The sequence below is a fragment of the Nycticebus coucang genome, chromosome 7 (assembly GCF_027406575.1).
Source record: "Nycticebus coucang isolate mNycCou1 chromosome 7, mNycCou1.pri, whole genome shotgun sequence".
NCBI classification, from domain to species: domain Eukaryota; kingdom Metazoa; phylum Chordata; class Mammalia; order Primates; family Lorisidae; genus Nycticebus; species Nycticebus coucang.
In genome coordinates, this window is record NC_069786.1 from 58019279 (window position 1) to 58038570 (window position 19292).

The 19292-nt window shown below is 35.3% G+C and overlaps 1 protein-coding gene across 1 annotated transcript in view; it reads right to left on the reverse strand.

The window, feature by feature from the left end:
• Window positions 1-19292, reverse strand: part of FAP (fibroblast activation protein alpha) — a 61219-nt gene that overhangs the window by 37115 nt on the left and 4812 nt on the right. Inside the window, exons 3-11 of the mRNA XM_053597807.1 lie at window positions 15632-15730; window positions 14667-14761; window positions 13642-13716; window positions 12808-12860; window positions 9655-9727; window positions 8851-8971; window positions 7801-7955; window positions 5047-5150; window positions 3107-3242 (exon numbers count right to left, since the gene is read on the reverse strand). Coding sequence (XP_053453782.1) covers window positions 3107-3242; window positions 5047-5150; window positions 7801-7955; window positions 8851-8971; window positions 9655-9727; window positions 12808-12860; window positions 13642-13716; window positions 14667-14761; window positions 15632-15730 — 911 coding nt within the window. The remainder of the gene's footprint in view (window positions 1-3106; window positions 3243-5046; window positions 5151-7800; window positions 7956-8850; window positions 8972-9654; window positions 9728-12807; window positions 12861-13641; window positions 13717-14666; window positions 14762-15631; window positions 15731-19292) is intronic.

The following is a 19292-nucleotide window of genomic DNA, read 5'->3' on the forward strand; positions in this document are numbered from 1 at the left end:
GTCACAGATATCAGAAGTTCATATCCTCAGAAATAAGTTTAAGAGTTATTGGAGAGTAATAACAGAAAGCATTGGATAGATAAAAATCACCCAAAGTGGCAGGGCATGGTGATTCACGCCTATAATCCCAGCACTCTGGGAGGTCAAAGTGGGTGGATTGCTTGAGCTCATGGGTTTGAGACCAGCCTGAGCCAGAGCGAGACCCCATCTCTACTAAAAGAAAACTTCAAAAAACTAAGGCAAGAGGTCCGCTTGAGCCCAAGAGTTGGAGGTTGCTGTGAGCTATGATGTTGCCATGGCACTCTAAGCAGGGTGACAGCTTGAGACTCTGTCTCAAAAAAAAAAAAAAAAAAAAATCACCCAAAGAGCCCAAGAACTGAGACAGAGACAGCAGTATAATCAGCAGACCACATCCTCTTTCTGCCATCACCATAGTAGGCTGCACTTTTTGGCCTCCCCACAAGTTGCACATGGTCATATGATAATTTCTAGCCAATGGTATGTGAGCAGAAATGACCTATGGTACTTCTTGGCCCAGCCCACAAAAACCTTTCATAAACTATCTCCTTCATTCTTTTTTTTAAAAGAAAATCAGTTGGATTTTGATGCTCAAGTTTGAATAACCTTAGAATAGTGTTGAAAGCCTCTGGATGAAGTTAGCAGAAATGCTATAGCCTGGGTTCCTAAATAACTGTATGGAGCAGAGTACTCCATCCCCCACCCCTCACCAGACCCCACTTACCTGGACTCACTAGTGGATGGTTACATGAATGTGTAAAAATTTCTACTGTCTCAACCCACTGAATTATAGGAGGTTTTGTTGTTGTTGTTATAGCAGTTAGCCTACCTTGCAAATATATAAACTTGGAGAATAATAAGAGTTCTAGAGAAGTCAGAAGAAGAGCTGGAAAGGAAAAGAACAGTCACTGAAGTAGAAGAGAATCATGAGAGGATGTATTGTCCTAAAAGGCAGGGGAATAACAAATTTTAAGAACATAGTTTGAATTTTCTCTTGGAGGATAGTCCAATGCCTCAGAGACAACAAGTTAAGACAAGACTTGAAAAAATAGCAAAACTTTTTTGATTTATTATTTTTTGGCATAAAGATAAAATTAGCTTTAATCTCCTTCTCAGAGGGGGAAGAATAATATAAAAGATGTTTCTTCCCCTAACTATAAATTTCTTAGTAAATCTCTCTAATATAACTGTATTACAAGGAACTATCGAAAGTTTCTTTGTCTCTTTTTTTTCTTTTTTTTGAGTATGACTTCCAACATGAATAAAATGTTACTAGGTCACTTCATCTTAAACATTATTTTTTTATTTTTATTTTTAGTTTTTTTGCAGTTTTGGGGGCTGGGTTTGAACCCACCACCTCTGGTATATGAGCCCAGCGCCCTACTCCTTTGAGCCACAGGCACTGCCCAACACTATTTGTTTTTAAAGTGCATGCTCACACACACATGCACACGTGCTCAGGCAATGTGTGAGTGTTGTTGCTGGAAAATTCAACACTTGGTTGCAAATCTGAAAATGTGTCCCATGTATTTATCAGACTATTTTGAGACAGAGGTGTTTAGAAATCCTAAGGTTATTCAAACATGATCATCTAAATTTAATCATTATTTTCTGGCTGTAAAACTAAAGTTTATATTCCAGGGATTTCCACACCTCATTGAATGAGCATCTTAAATGTTCTGTCAGTTTGGACTAATGTTGTCTAAGATTTTGATAAATTAGAATTTCAGATTCCAAAGCAATCACAGATTTTAAATGTCTAGCTTTAAGAGCTAAAAAGTGTGTCTAAATGATAAATCTCATAGTTTCAAACTAATAAAATTAAAGTACTAGTTCCTAATACTTAAATTCAATGAAAACATTAAAGATACAGTCACTGCAAGGCTGAGTAATCAGACCGATAGTTCTAATTAATTAGCATAATCAAAATTAGTCTATCCTTTCTTTGCCTATGACACTGCATTAAAGCCAAAATGTTTCTGCTTTGTATATCAAATATATATAAGATAAAAATAAGCTTCTAGCATATTCCATCAAAATTAGTCAAGCCTCTCACAGACACAGTGGTGATTTTAAAAAATATTTTTAGCTTGAGTAATGCTGACTATTATAGTCCTGACGTATTTCCAAACAGATTCATATGACTTTTTCCTTGCAAAACATAATGTCCTAATTTCTAGATGAAACTTAGTAATTTACTTTGATTGCTCTGCTTTTCTTCTTTCTAAATTAGGTTTACACTATATCTGGTTTAATGAAACATTTCTTCATAATTAGAAGTCTGAGGAAATGTAGCCATCAAATTTCCTATTTAAAGAAAATGTTTTATATTTCTTTGTTTCTAATATGAGTAATTAAGATCAGGCTTAGTTTAAAGCTTTTTGATTGGTGAAGTAATTTTTCTGACTCATTATTTCAACAGATTATGTTTGGATTAGCAATAGAAACAAAACTCAACAGTAAATCTGTGCCTAGTTGTCAAGAGGATTCCCCTCCCCCCTCCTAAAATTAGCACATATGGGACACTCTCCTAAGATAACCAGGTAACAGGATAATTTGATCTAATATTTCATGTCATGATTTTAGTTATTTACTTTTAATTTTAGAATAAAAATATTTGGCTTTTGAAAACGATATTTATTTCTTTTGCAATTTTTATTTTTGACACTGAATAGAACATGTTTGCATTTCTTCTCTGTTTTTTTTTTTATGAAAGAAATCTATTTCCTTGATAGGATCATCCTGTGTTTTCAGCTTCATTATTTTGCTTTTTTTGGACTGTTTATGTCATTATAATCTCAAAAGGATGCATTGCAGTCTTGAAAGCTAGATACCTGATTTTTCCAATATCACATCGTCCTTTTCATTATTCAATTTCAAGGTTTAAATCATTCAAGAAAATAAGAGGCATCCTATTTAATAACATCATGGACTTGTGAATACATCGTGCTTTTTTTTGCAAAGCTATTAGGGGTCGAATGCAGTAATTCTGGCTTTAAAATATAAAATGTTAGCTATAAATTATTTCTCACCATTGTGTCTTCATCTTCAGAAATACACATCTGTGACTTTAATACGCCCTACCTACCTTTGGACAATCCCACATCTGCCAGTCTTCCCTGAAATCACAGATAGACAAGACTGAAACATTCTGGACTCTTTTTAGCCACTGCAGACATATTCGGTATTCAGTCACCCATGTAAGCCAACTGAAATAATAATCACTGCAAATAAATGAGAACAGACAATTACAACCATAAGCCAATTTCACATTCAAATAATTTCTTAATTGTTGTTTTCCAGAAGATGTATTTTATTACTATGGAATAATTCAGTAGGTAGGAAGACAGAACTTTCTTTTTTCCCTGGAGAGAAAGTTTAAATGTGTCTTTTGATTTTTTAAAAAGAGTTTATTCGTCTAATGGAATTATTTCATACTTAAGCTTTCTCCCCATTTCTGGAGTTGTAAATCTTACAAAAGAATTTAAGACATAAGGTCAAAGCTACTGGTCAATCTGCGGGAGAGAAGAATCATTAAACCAGGTATTTTACACAAGTAAACTCATCTTTCACTTTTTAATTAGTTGAGAGAGCTCTAAGTGTGGTGAAAAGAACATTTCTGTCACCAGGTGAGTTGGTGTAGGAAGCTGAGTTTTAGCAGAGTTTTAGGTCAGGTATTGAAATTCAGGTTAATATCCCGGGAAGTACAGAAAGTAACTCAAATAAAGTTCGGCACATACTAGATTCCAGTGAACAGCAGCAAGGATTACTTGGCTCTTGTAGGCAGAGAACACCAATGTAAAATGAACCACAGAATTCTGTACATCAATGTGAAAGAAACCACAGAGCTGGACTAGGTCTCAGGCGAATATTCTGGATTTATGTTCTACCAGTTGTATAACTTAGGCCAGTTATTTAACTATTTTATTTCTATATAAAATGGGAATAATAATATCAACAATTTTAAAAGTTGCGGTAAAGAGTGGGGTGGGAGTGCTTAAAGCGCCTGCTACACAATGTGTTCAAAACATTTTAGCTGTTACTATTATATTGTTAATATTGCACAGAAACTCGAACAAGCCTCTTGACTACTTATATTGTGTTCTTTCCACCATGCCATTTGCCACCTAAGGAGAATGACACTTTAAAAATATAATGTATTCACTCAAGTTCTTATCAAGTAGATTGGGGTGAGGGATAGCAGATTATTCAAAAACTTAAAGTTATTTTTGCTTATTCAACAGTGAGTTCATCCTGGCAAGGTCCAGCAGAGGCCTCCATGCCTTGATGGGGTTTTGTTTTCCCTCTTGCTAATCAACCATTTGGTCCTGGGGAGAAGACCTAAGCCTTGGCCCATGAGGTGTTGGGTGACAGGCAGAGCTCAAGAACACCTTCCCCTTATTTGCTTCAACCAGATAGACCACAAAGTTCTGATGGGGGGCCTGGAAGATTACTGTGATCAGGACTAATCAGACAAGATCTACACAGGACCTCATGGTGGGGGAGCAAGAATGTTTCACATGCCTGTCTGCCTACAGTCAATCTCCAAACAGACCACCCTACAACCAAATAATTGAGAATAGACCACTTCCTAGTGAAAACACTAATACTGATAGCAGGTTAGCCTATCTTCTTATTTATCATGCACACGTGATTCACACAGCCCTACAAACCCTGGCTTGAAAGAAGGTAGGCCAGACTTGTACGAAGCCAGGTGAGAGATGTATATAACTTTTACTATCTTGCCTGTGGGTCCCAAGTTCACGTCTCCATATATGAGGAAAGCTGCACTTAGACTGACCACTGTGGTCACCTTTCTATGCCTAAAAACGCAAATTAAAAAAAATTGAAAGAGCTTATTATTTTAAATGTTGCATGCATTTAGCTTTGCATGCTACTTAGCAAACTACTTCTTTTTGTTTATAGCAGGCATGTCATAAACTCACTAGAAAAGAGTATTAACCCTGAGTAAAACAATTCAGTGTTAAAATTTAGTTTAAAAGCTGGGGGGCATCTGAGGTTAATTACCTTGAGGCTATCATTGCTGGAACTGGCACTTCCATGGGTCCCACATGCCCAGGGTAAGTGGTATCGATAATAAATATCCGAACAACAGGATTCTTAGCCCCAGCCTGCCAAGAAAATGGAGATATATAAGCTCATACAATTTCAGTTATCACCAATGTTTCAAAGATACATTAGAAATTTCGATATATTTTTATAAGCTAATAATATTAAAGACATTATTGTTGAAAACATTCTATTTATAACATGACTTCATTTCAACTTTACTTGCAGGGCCATTACAAACATTGTGTTAACTAGAGTGAAAATATATATTTTAAATGCCTACTGAGAGAGCTTTGATTTATAGGGAAAACATGATTTGAATATGAAAACTGCTGTAATCCATATTTTCTTTTTTGATTTCTGAGATAGAGCCTTCTCATTTTCATTAGTAACTCAATTATCCCTCTCAATTTCATCACTTATTATTAGTAATAATTAATAGTAACATCTTTGTGTGCTCAGGGGAGTGAAGAAGGAGATTGGTTTGGGAGGAGAATGGAAATAATAAATAAGTGAAGGATACTTTTTGCTTTTGCAATAAGATTTTGTCTAGACAATCACCAAATGTCAGTTTCCTAGCTGTTTGCATTACTAGAGCTGCCGTCCACAAAAAAGGAGAAAAATTTCACCTCCAAACAAAGTGTCCGTGGGATTTACACTTCCCTTGCTTATTGTGTCACTGTGTGCTTTACTGGATGCTTTTTTGCGTTCTACTGTATGCCTAGAATTTACACGACAGTGTAGCTCATGCTTAAACAGTTTCTTAGAGTTCCTCTGTTATTTTACTGTAGGAAAAGAAAATCTTACAGTTGTAATAAAATTTAAATTCACAAAATTTAGATACACAGTCGTCAGCGAATGACTCATTGCTGTATGAATTCATCCAAAGAAGTGTTTAGTTTCTCTCCGGACCTCTCTGTTTCACCCCAGGTTTAGCTGGATTCTTTGGAATTATTCCACTTCTCCACTGAATGCCCAATATTTCAGAGACTTTAATCTTCAAAGAAACATGAGAATTTGGGTTCCAACTTCCCTATCAGTGTCAGTCAGTCTTTGTGGGTTGCTCTTTTTTTTTGAGACAGAGTCTCACTATGTTGCTCTGGGTAGAGTGCTGTGGTGTCACAGCTCAGAGCAACCTCAAACTCTTGGGCTTAAGCAATTCTCTTGCCTCAGCCTCCCAAGTAGCTGGGATGACAGGTGGCTGCCACAACGCCCACCAATATTTTTGTCGCAGTTGTCATTGTTGTTTAGCTGGCCCGGGCTGGGTTTGAACCTGCCAGCCTTGATGCATGTGGCCGGCACTGTAACCACTGTGCAACGGGCACTGAGCCATCAGTCACTCTTTGGTTCTGGGTTTCCTCATCTGTTTCAAAGATCTGAGTTCTTTTACATGGTAGGTCCAAGTTCTTTTACACGGTAGGTCCCAAATAGACCAGACTTTGTACACAACTCTCGAGGGGTATCCTATCTACACACTCATCTCCTATCCATTGCCTTTTCTCAAATAACTTTACATCCGTACCAGGGGTCCTCAAACTACGGCCCAGGGGCCACATGCGGCAGTGTGATTGTATTTGTTCCTGTTTTGTTTTTTTACTTCAAAATAAGATATGGGCCGTGTGCATAGAAATTTGTTCATAGTTTTTTTTTTTTAAACTATAGTCTGGCCCTCCAACGGTCGGAGGGACAGTGAATTGGCCCCCTGTTTAAAAAGTTTCAGGATGGGCGGCACCTGTGGCTCAACGGGTAGGGCGCCGGTCCCATATGCCAGAGGTGGCGGGTTCAAGCCCAGCCCCGGCCAAAAAAAAAAAAAAAAAAAAAAAGTTTCAGGATGCCTGGTAGACTCTCTGCGATTCCATTTCTCTCTCTATGGCCACTCTGGCTTGCATCAAAATCCATTCATGTGTATTCCGTATCTTGTCACTATAGCCGTCCATGGCAGTGCTCACCTTGGTGAGTAAAAACAGTGAGGACCAAAGAACAAAAAAACTGCATTTCGAAATCACATGTTTCCTTGAGCAGGAGGTAAATTTATGATTTGATTTCACTTTTTTAGATTTCTTGTCTAAACCGAAATTAGGATCCAGTGCTTCTTCACTGAGACCTGGTCATTCTCCTATTGCATACTCAGGTCTCCTCTCTCCAGACAGGAGACTGAATAAAAACGACGTACGATGAGAACTCCAGAATGTTAAATGTGCAAGAAACTCTGGGATGACACCGTGTCTAATTCCCTCAAGGAAAAAACTAAGGCTTACAAATATAACCTACCTAGGCTCCCAGGGAAAGACCATAACTCATGATTGCTTCTACCTGGCAGGAACATCAGATCTAGCATTCGTATTTTACATTCTAGTTTGCATTTACATGAGAACTTAAGAGGGAATTGCAAAACAGAACTTTACCCTGAATTTGGAGCATGAAATATGAAAAAAATTAAAATTAAGTTAAGCTTGTTTTTCCTCCATGATCTAGACCATATGTTTTTCAAAGATTCTGCAATGGATTTTGCAAAGACTATTTCATCCAGCACAACCAGATGTCCAAAGCAACAGATGTCCACATAAATAATAAGGCACAGTACAATGTTTGCCTTACAATGCACAAGGATAAGAAGCCTCCAAACTTGTTGATCCCACCTCCATTCATGGCAATGGTTGCTCATTTTGACACCAGGGAAATGAAAGCGTTTACTAAAAATATTCAACATACCTTTGGGTATGGAATGTTTATTGTTCTAGGATACTGTTCGTCACCATAATAAGAATAGGCAATGACTGGGATATCTGTATCATTAAATTCTGCATATGCCAAAAATTTTCCATTAGGAGACCACCAGAGAGCGTATTTTGTAGCAAGCATTTCCTCTGAAAAATAAATGCTAGCATATTAATTATAATTACATCTGACTTTAAAAAATCATTATAAATACTTTTAAATAGCTATGTATCGATGGAAATAAATTTTTTTAGTGTGGCTATGACATACGTCGTACTTTGGTTATTAAAAAATAATCTGAGTTAAAAGGAATAATTTAACCTGATATCTCATATCAAACATCAATTAGTTTCATGAGAAATTGACAGAAATTTAATTTCTTAAATAAGTAATAAACATCTTAGCAATAATTAATTTTTCTTTTCAGAGCAGCTTCTGGTTTCTATAGTCACCTAAAGTAGCCAACGCAGGGAAAATTGTAATTGTACTACAGAGTGACAAAAACTCTGAAAGTTGAATTTCTCTCCAGGGAATATTAACACCCCCCCCAAAAAAAAAACAAAAACAGAGTTAGTTTAGTTGTGTATATGTATTGTTTATAAAGACAGAGATGACAAGTTGTTTCTTTTTTTTAAAGTAAAGTCCTGGATTCCACATGAATTAGAATAAGGACAAAATCAAGAAAGTATCAAAAACTAAAAATAATTTCCCAAAATAGAAACTATTTAAAGTATAAACAGTTTAGTTTTGAAAAAATATTTCTTTCTGAAAAAAAAAAAAAGAGAAAATGTACTAACATAACACCTGAGGATAATATACCTTTTGAAATATAAGTTATTACCACTACTTCATGGCAATGTTTATAAAAACAAATTCTACCAGTCTTCTGAAAAATGTATGTCCTGTTTATAGCTTAATAACATCTTTCACAAACGCTCCTATTCATTGAAATAAGATATAGCTCATCTAAATCTTATTCAATGTATGAAATTACTTTAGATTTAAGACTTAAAACAACAGCAATAAGAAAAGAATATAGCTTACCTTCATAAACCCAGTCTGGGATTCCATTAAATATTTTATTTTCTCTTCCATTATATGTTATTTGAAAAGGTGGATCTCCTGGTCTTTGTTTGAAATAAATATTGTTTTGATAGACATATGCCTAGAAGTAGTGATAAGTTAGTCAATAGTAAGTTAGTCAAATTCCGTAGTAAATGCAATTAAGGGCACATATTTTTTAAAATTATTCCCCTAGTGCCTTTGAAAAGAGTGCTCATCTAGATACAAAAGAGATTCACTACTAAAATATCATTTTAATAGGTCAAAGAACATAACCAACTCACATTAATATCAAGTATGATTTTTAAAATCTGTATCCAACAAAGCATAAAGTCTACTATTTTTTTAGTTGTTTTATAACCCCCAAATAATTATCTATATTGACAGAAAGTTGAATAAATCTCTGAATATTAATAGCTAGCCAGATCTAATCTTTATTTAGAGTCCTTAAATAAGAGCTTGGACAAAATTTCATGTTGTCTGAAGCTAGTCTGGGAAACTTGTGAAAACCATATTTTTCCTGAGCTTTCTGGCACAACGCATTCTGGCTGAGTATAAGGATAAAGTTTTTGACTGCGATATTTAAAGAAGTCTATCCATGAGCTTGAGATTTTGCGGAATTCTCAGATGGGTTTCAATTTATCAAAACTCTTCCCATTTTTAACCACTAAAATAGTCATGAATGTATTTTTTTTTCTTTCAGGCAGGGAAATTTAACAAAGGCCAAAATCAAATGGCTCCTCTTTTATTTACATGATTAAACATTTCAAAAATTTAAACACTTACTAATTTACTCCCAACAGGCGACCAGCATAAATACTGAATTGGACGAGGAAGCTCATTTCCTCTTACAAATTCACTAGAAGGAAAGAAAGAAAGAAAAACAACAAACCTTGCTGTTCAATGCCCAAAAAAGTCTGTACAAACAAACAAAATAAACAAACAATACAAATTAAAAAACAAAACAAATTAAAAATGTGTCTACAAACCTAACAGTAAAAACACTGGAGGACTGGAGATGTGGGTGATGGTTGCCATTATTTCACTAGTTATTTGAGAGTCGCTTAACTTTTCTGGGTCTCAGTTTTCTGACCATTATAGTGACATGAATGGATTAAATACTTATAGACTATGAAATTGGAAACAGCTCTAAAGATTATCCGATAGAACCCTCTAATTTTATAGAAAATAGATATGAGGTGTAGAAAGATGATATGACTTTTTAAGGTAATACTGCTAATACTTGGCAGACCTCAAGTTAAACTCCAATCTTTTAAACCCCCGGGGACTATAAAATTTGCACACACCAGACTGAGATGGTCACTGAAGTGCCTTCCAACTCTGAAATTCTATAATTGTGCTGAAGTTTAATATGTGCTCATCCACATTCTCATTCACAATCCCCATCTCTGTGAATGCATATGCATTTCAAATTTTTGAAAATCAGATGCCATTTGACAATCTCTCCAGGGATCTGACTTGAAATCAGAAAAGGAAAGGAACATCTGATCTCAAGCTAAACTGAAAAATGGATCGTATACCAGGCAGTATGCCTTAAGCCTGCAAAGTCCTCCACCCATGGGGAAATTTCAAATATTCTATTGGCCGAAAATCTCACTTTAATGCTTAGAGTCACTCCACAAATACTCAAATGAATGACTTGCACTGTGGGGCTTTTGTAGTTCTTCAACAAGAGTGTATACAGACTTTTATAAGTGTTAAAAAGTCATAGGATGCCATGTTTAAGTTTTGACCTCTGCCTTCTTGAAGATTGTATGAGGAGTTTTATCAAGACTGTTTTTATGGAAAGGCAAAATGAGACCTGCCTTCAAGTATACTTTGAAAAGCCAGAAGAAAAAGTCTCACCTACCCCCTCAGAAAAATCTCTCCAACTTAGACCTGACACATGCCTGACATTCCAACCTTTCCCATTCTTTTAACACTTGGGTCTGTGAAGATCTGTAATACACATTACCTTGATTTAACTTACTAGGTACTAGAATATAAGTTGCAGCAAGCAAGGAAGGAACGGGGCACAGTTTTGACTAGAGAAATAGTGATGGTGACCATTGGTGGTGCAGTGGGAATCCCCGCCACCAGAGGGCAGTGTATGAGCACCAGGCGCCTGGGCGGTGGGAAACATACTGAAAGAGATGTGAGGTCACAGTCCAGGGAATGACCCAGAGAGAAAACGTTCTTCACCTGGTTGACAGCTCTGTCTCAAGCCAGTGTTCATGTTACCTTTGACACTATAACATTGTCTCAGTTCTCCATATGCGGTGGACTTATCCATGCAATCATGCAGACAGCCCTAAACTGGAAAGCTAAGTGCATGTCTCATCATGACTGGCCAGCCATGACAGCTGCCATTTCTTTTGTTTTCTGAGTCACTAAAGGTAAAAGAGAAGGAAGAGGAGGAAGGACGCTTTACAAAGCATCTTCTCAGTGTTTCTTACCTAGGTTGAAACTAGAACTATCTTTATTTTCTCTGTGCTAGATTTTCAGAGAGTCTTCCAAGGCTTATAAAAGACTTGGAATTAGTAGTTAAGTCATGCCTTGAATCTCAACAAATTGGTCATCCCTCACTTACTAAATTGTGCTGTATTTATCTGACAAAAAAAAAATCTGGAAAATTAGAGAGTTGTACAGAAAATAAAACAAAGCAAAATAAAAACAGTGTCTTAGTACAATGTAATGTAGATGAGCTAAAAATACAGGATGGCTATAAAGTTCATGTACAATTGCATTATACAATTGCCTTGTGTAGTGTGATTCTAGGTTACAAAGCCTTTACAAACTATGATTAAAATGTTAGTCTTGTCTCTTCTTTTGGAATGCTGTTTGATTTGGGAAAACTCAAGATAGAGAATTTCAAAATGATTAAAAGGAAAACAAGGACACAATTAAGCTTTAAGAAATCGTACTGAAAGTCTAAGATTCCCTCCCACCTCACTGGTCTAAAAGTTTCTTGAGTGTAGGGTTAGCGTTTTCAGCTCATTTGTATTTCCCTCCCCCATATACATTTCACATAGCAGTTGCTCAATAAATAGTTCTTGAATTTGAAGATAAATGTGGATGCAGAGAGGAGAAAAATTCAGAATGAATTAGATGGATTTAGATTTACTTCCTATTTCTTAATTTGATCATTTAAGAAGATCAGAGTTATTCCTTTCTATACAACTAAAACAAGTAGATAATTTGAATGTTTGTGTTTTTGCTACACAAAAGGATAAATAGACTAGAAGAATTTTTTGAACACTTCTTTAAGCCACATAATTATGTTCCCCTTTTATATAACATCAAAGAGGGTAACTCAACCAATTCATTATCCACAGTTAGCCAGAGTGATTTTTCTAAGGTGTAAATCTGATCATGTCATTTCCCATTTAAACACTTGAGTGATTCACTATTGTCATCAGAAAGAGATCTAAACTATTTTTAATGGTTTCTTCATTATTATTTGACACTTTCCAACCTTGTACCACCTCCCACCAGTCAGCAGATTCCTCCAATTTCAATTAACTGACCTAATTTGAGTTTCCTGAGCATTCTATACTCTCCTTCTTCTTTGGACCTTAAATACTCTTCCTTCTGCCAGGCATTCTCTCCTTCAGTCCTACCCCAACGGTTCTCAACCTGTGGGTCGCGACCCACAGGAACTGTGTTAAAGGGTTGCAGCATTAGGAATGTTGAGAACCACTGCCCTACCCGAATATTGATTTACTTTTTTTAAAAGTGGTAAATAGTTCAAATTATTAAAACATACATATACATAAAATAGCACCTGTATCACAATTTATCTACAGGTGATAGAAACTAAATTTAGTAGAAACTAAGATCAGGAACAAGATAATGTAGTCTTAACCTCAAATCAGCTTGGAATAAAAAAGGTTAGGAATTAGATTTAAGCAGTATTAATGAATAGAGTTGATGGTTTACCTATTCCTAAGGTCATAGATGTGATACGTTGCTGTGTAAGAGTATCTCCAAAGCTGTCAGAAAGAAAAGAGGTGAGACAAATTACAGTTTTTAAAAAGCTTCCATCAATAATATATAATCACATATCATCCAATTCCAAGTTCGGAATTATAAAAGGACTACTTTTACAAGGCACTAGGAAGAATATGTTTCAATTCCAAACAAGTCTTCATTTAAAGAGTTCTACTGTGGACTTTAGTGCTGTTTGTCTGAGTTCCAGAACTAATCTCAGCAATGATTCAACCCTCGCTCCATAAAAAGCATATCCAAAGACATTTCCTAACATAAAAAGCTTATCTTTGATACACTCTGTCCTAGGAATTTTCCCTTTATGTTTTACCTGTATTGAAGTAAAACCAATATGATTTCCAGAGGCTATAAGGATTATTCTATACTTGCATAATTCACTATTATGATACCCTTTAAAACTGGGTGAGAGAATAACATATTTAACATATGGTTTTGTTACACAATGATTGCCTTTCAGTATAGTTTTTAAATAATAGAAAATTTTAAAATGAATAGGAGATATTTAGCTTACAATTCCTCTTGAACAAAGCTATTCTTCTTCTCATTAAGCATGTTTGTGTTGTGGTTAGTGAATGAGGCAAGTATTATTTTGGATTCTAATTCTTAAAGGGCTTTCAAACTCAACAAAAACTTGTCTTTCTGAAGACTGTTGGTGACCAAGGCCAAACATTTAAAGACAGACTCTGACTTTATCTTACTTTTAAAAACCAACTTGTGGATTAGTAGAAGATATATTCAGATGTACTCAAATTAAATAACTGGTACCTTTGAATAATCACTTTCTAGATATGCAAATTGCCGGTCAGGTGATAAGCCATAATTTGAAGCATTGGTACTTTTCTGAAATTATGAAGAAGTTGATTAGAATACAGAAAACATAATAACAAGAGCCATGTAAATTTCTAGTTCTGTAAATTTGTACTTCTGAAAGAATGCTATATCGCCGATACACTCCTATATACATATTCTTTCAATACTATTAAAAAATATTTATGGTCTACCTACAAAGAAATTTATTAGACACTATGGAGGGAGGATGTAATAGATTAGACATAACATGATTTTAAGAACTTATGGTGTCAAACTTGTAAAGGAGTAACATATTACAAATTAGAAAGTTCTATGAAAGAGATTCAATATAGCATTGCAAAATCATTAAGGAGGAAATGAGTGAATCCCAACAGGATAATTGGATGCACAGAGCAGGAGTGTATTATCTGAGCTTGGTTTTAAAAGATTAGTAGGCTTATTGGAGTGAAGAAAGTAGGAGGATTGAGAGCTCAGGAGAACAGAGCAGTATGTGCCCATCCACCCTAGCTACCATTTATAAAGCATTTATTCTATGTTAGGCATTGTCCCAAGCACTTTAAATTGTTATTTAATTCTTACATGAACCTAAAGAGGTATTATTATTCCCACTTTACAGCAGAAGAAACGGAGGCATAGAGAGATTGATGTAGTGTAGACCCTTACCCAATGTTGCAAGACTAGTAAGTGACTAGTAAGTGACGAAGCCAGAATGTGAACCTCAATTTGCCTGATACTAAGAACAGAGTTTTTAACCATCTTATGCTATAGTAGTTCCACAGAGGAAGAAAGCTCCCATGTGCTTCAAAAGAAGGCAAGGACTAGAGGCTAGTGTGAGTAGAAGAGAGAATTGGAGGACTTTAGTGGGAGACAGGGCTGGGAAGACAGTTTAGGTCCAGATCAAGGGTTAAGACTTTGAAACCTGTTCTTGGGGGAAGAGCTGGCAAAGCTCTCTAAGGAGGAAGATGACGTCGGATGCATACCATGGTGTTATTACTCAAAATGGTGTATGATTCTCCTGTTTCAATGTTATACAGTACTACATTATTATCTGCTGATTGATGAAGGTATTCTTGTCCTTTAAGCAAGAAAGAAAACAAAACTTGAAAATGATCTTTTAGCAGAAAATACATTTCGAACAACAACAGCAAAACCCTCTCTTATTGCACAGACCCACTTTGTTTCTACTACTCATCCAGTGTATATTGCTTTGTCAGATTTAAGGTAATAAATTGGTAGTGGAAACGAGGAAAGTGTGCTTTTTTCTGCTTCACACAAAGAAGCCGTATGTGCTAGCAGCAGCCCAATTCTAACTGATTCAGGGTGCTTAGGAATAAAATTTTGTTTTCTCTGAGTTATGAAGAGGATAAGCTAAATTTAAATGGTACGCTTCTTTTGCAATGATAAGATAAGTTACATTTTGGTTGTGTTTGATTTATTTTAAAACACACTTTATATGTCATTTTCTAAGGAAAAAATAATATTCAACTTTGTTTAGTGGCACTTAAATAGCAACTAAAGTGTCATAAACTATTTTGTTGCTCTCACTATTATTTGATTAGACATTCGATAACATTCTATTTTGAAAAGAATATGCAAATAACAATTTAATGATCCTTAAAGGGTTTGTTGTCAAAATGGGATTTTGTCTATTTTCCAGATTCTCTGGATTAACAGTAGAATTTTTGTTTGCTTGTTTTAGTAAAATTCTCATAACCTGCCCTGAATATTTGAATGCTTTCTATTCTCAAAAGCTGCACCAGGCGCTCAAATTATTCAACAATGTATTTCCTGTTTAATCTCCTATTCTGTTTAATCTCGTGGTAGCCTCATCACTATTGATCAACTGATTTGCCTTCAGTTACTGTAGGACGCATTGGCACTAAAATGAAAACAAAACGAAATACATTTTTAAAATCCCCAAGAGATAAAGAAATAATCCATTTACCTGAAATCCAGTTTGGAAAAAATGTTTTATAAGAAAATGTCCCATTTAAAATATCTTTCAGTGTGAGGGGTCTCGTTGTATTTCCTTCAGGGTTGTGAACTTTGGGGCAGAAGGAAATATAATCTTGTTAAAAAAAAAAGAAGGTTAAGAATGCAAATAAATTCTAAGCTTGGCCTTAATCTGTTCTTTTGCTAAGTGTTTGCTTAAGTTCTATCTTAATTATCATAATAATTACCATTATTAGCAGTATTATTTTTTTTTACTGTAGGTAGGATAACAAGGCTTTAGGAAGGTAGGTTGATTGCCCAGAAGGGAAAACTGGTGGGGAAATGTAAAGGAAAGGGAAAGTTGCTGAAAGGGCCTTATTAAAAGGCATCTTGGTACTTACCAGATTTCTCAAAAAGATTCTAAGGATTAGTTATTTATTCTTTTAACCCCCTAATTTAGATTACCCAGAAAGGTTATACTTAATAGTGTATTTCATATTACTTCATTTATTTTATATCAATGCATAGTAGCTGTAAATGCCAGAAATCCTATATAGAGAACTTAGCATATGTCCTATTATGACTCAAAATATCTATAAAGCAATTTTAAACATGTACTAATGCACTACTAATTGCCATAATGAGAATAATCCTTGCAATCACCCAAGAAGTGGTGAGTAAATGTATGAAAACCATATCTTGATGAGCCAGCTACATTTATATGGAAATAGGGTTCTTGGCACAGATGGGATAGGATGACTACTACTAACCTCACAATATTTTTGTAAGCTATCTCATGTGTGATGTAGCCAGGGCTTAGACAGTGCAATTATGTTGGTGTCAGGTTGGGTACAATTGAATTTGTCCCAAATATAAAGGGAGAAATTTATATTAGGCATTCTTCTAATCCTGTTGAAAATGACTACATGTTTATAAACAAAGTAATATATTTACTATGAGATGTTGCATTCGGTCACATGTTAGAATAGAAATAAGATTAAAAAGTTTATTTAGAATTTTTGATCCAAGCTCTGATCCTTTGTACATATCAAGAATTCATAAATATAGTCATGTTTCACTACATTATCAATTTTGACCACCATATCTATCACCAACAGATATGACCTTCCAATTGGCACTTTAAAGATACTGCTGGCTTTTTGATTTCTCAACATTTATCTAAATTTATTGAACATGAAATTTTTAAATCTCCATTTATATAGACAATGACTTTATAAGGCATAGGTCTCTATCCATGAATTTTTTTCGACTTATATGTGCCCAGCAGCTAGGATAATGCCTGACACAGGTGGGAGCACAACAAGTATTTGTTAGATGAATAAATAATTGAACTCGACAGATTTTGTGGAAATTCTTTTTTTTTTTGGATTTTGGCCGGGGCTAGGTTTGAACCCGCCACCTCTGGCATATGGGACCGGCGCCCTACTCCTTGAGCCACAGGCGCCGCCCTCGACAGATTTTGTGTTAACCTGTTTCTGATTATTTTTCCCGGGACTTTCTACCCACTAATCCACATTGTAAATTTCATGTATATACTCTTTTTACCTCAACATGCCTTCATTTAATTATTTATTGATATCAAAATTTAGTCCTTAGATCCACTTGGAATATTTATTTAAAAAACAGATTCCTAGTAACTTATCTCAAAGCTACTGATTTGGGGATGGTGTCTTGGTAGTTTTAGTTTTTCCCAAGCCCCTGAAGATTCTTTTGCAAAAATCCCAATTTAATTATTTCACTGAATCCTTTCCGTTCAGTGTATTCCAGTGTCTGTCAGTGAATTCCCTCCTTGACTATCATCTCCTGCTAAGTGGATGATACACTTAGCCTCTACACTTCATGGAAAACAAATTCCACACAACTAAGCGTTGACCATGGTTCGCAAGGAATGTCAATGGTGTCCTTTGACGTTTACACCCCTATTCAGGGATCTTGCTCATTGCCTCCAAATGGATTCTTTCCGCTGACTCTGAAAAAGTGGAGAAAAGGCAAGGGGCCTGCTTTGGCCCCAGATAATAGTGAGATTTCAGAGAAAGACCTAGAATCATTGTTTTCTAGTGTTTTGAATGTGTGCGTATGTGTAGATTATTATAAAATAATTCTCCACAGCAACAAACACACTAAATAAGTTCCCATCACCTGCCAAATATTCCATTAATAATTACTGGATGAATAGATTTTCATGTCTCTTTGCAAATAATGTTTTAATATTGAAATATGATTATTTGATGATTTTGGAAGATTAGCTTTGGCATCTATAACTTTAAAACTCTAATAGTTGAACAGAAGTAAAAATTAATTCTCAAAGCATATCACTCCTCTACACATAACTGACACTTACTTGGTTAACACTTAATTCCTAAGAGTGCCCTTAAATTCGATTTGGCCCATCTTTGGCATAGTTACTCACATACTGCTTAAATGCTCTAATTAGCTATGCTTCAATTCTTTGCATTTTCAGCTTATTATGGCAAAGCTGAAAATCATTTCAATTAGAAATCCAAGAAATTACAATTCACAGAAATGATTCACAAGCAAATAACGATTCACTATTCTAATTCTTTCTTAAAACTTTGCACTTCATCTTTATTAGGATTCTATTTCTGTTTTTGCCATTCAATTGTCTATTCCAGAAAATTTAGAATTAAGCATCAGAGCAGAGACATCTGATGTTAGTGCTTACAGTCATCATAAACCAAATGAGAAAAATATGTTTTGCTAAGTGCTCTCACTTTGGCATTTGATTTGGAATTGATGGTGATGAGGCCACTCCAATGAAAGCGGCATGGGCTACAGGCACACCACACCATCCTTCTGCTGGTTCTGTAGGGATTCTATCTGTGAGAAGGTATCATTTCCAACCATCGCACCTCTGGTCACGTTTGTTTCAGGAGTGAGCATCACAGGGGGCAGGAATAGGAAATAATGGGGTTGGAAATATACTTACAAGCTAATGACAACTTTGAAAAAAATCGATCTGAGGTAGCTTTGTACTAGAAAGTGTTATATTTTACTTAAATTCTCACAAGTACTAAACACTATGTGTTAAATGCTCACAGCCACCCTGTGAAACAAGTACTATCATGAACACCATTTTATAGATTAGGAGACGAAAACTAGAGAAGTAAGTAACATTCAGACATAGCAAAGCTGGGTTTTAAATAAACCTCTATTTAGGGATATCCAACCTATGGCCTCTGGACCATGTGCAGATTATTTAAGGCCTGTTTTGCTTATCTGTGTGATGTCAGATATTGCAAAAATTATGCATATGTTCATTGAAAATGTATAGAACAGTGGTTCTCAACCTGTGGGTCATGACTCCTTTTTAATAATGAAAATACATTGCGGCATTAGGAAGGTTGAGAACCACTGGTACAGAAATACCATTGATTTTTTTATATTGGTCTTGTGCCCTGCACTTCCCTGAAGGTGATTATTATCTATAATAGTTTTTTAGTAGATTTTTTAGGATTTTCTGTAAACAAGATTATGTTATCTGCAGATAGAGATAATTTTACTTCTTCCTTTCCAGGATGGATACTTTTCTTTTTTTTCTTTTCTCATCACCCTGATTAGACCAATACAATGTTGAAAAGAAGTGAGGAGAGAAGACTCCTTGTCCTGTTATTTATCTTAAAGTATTGAATCTT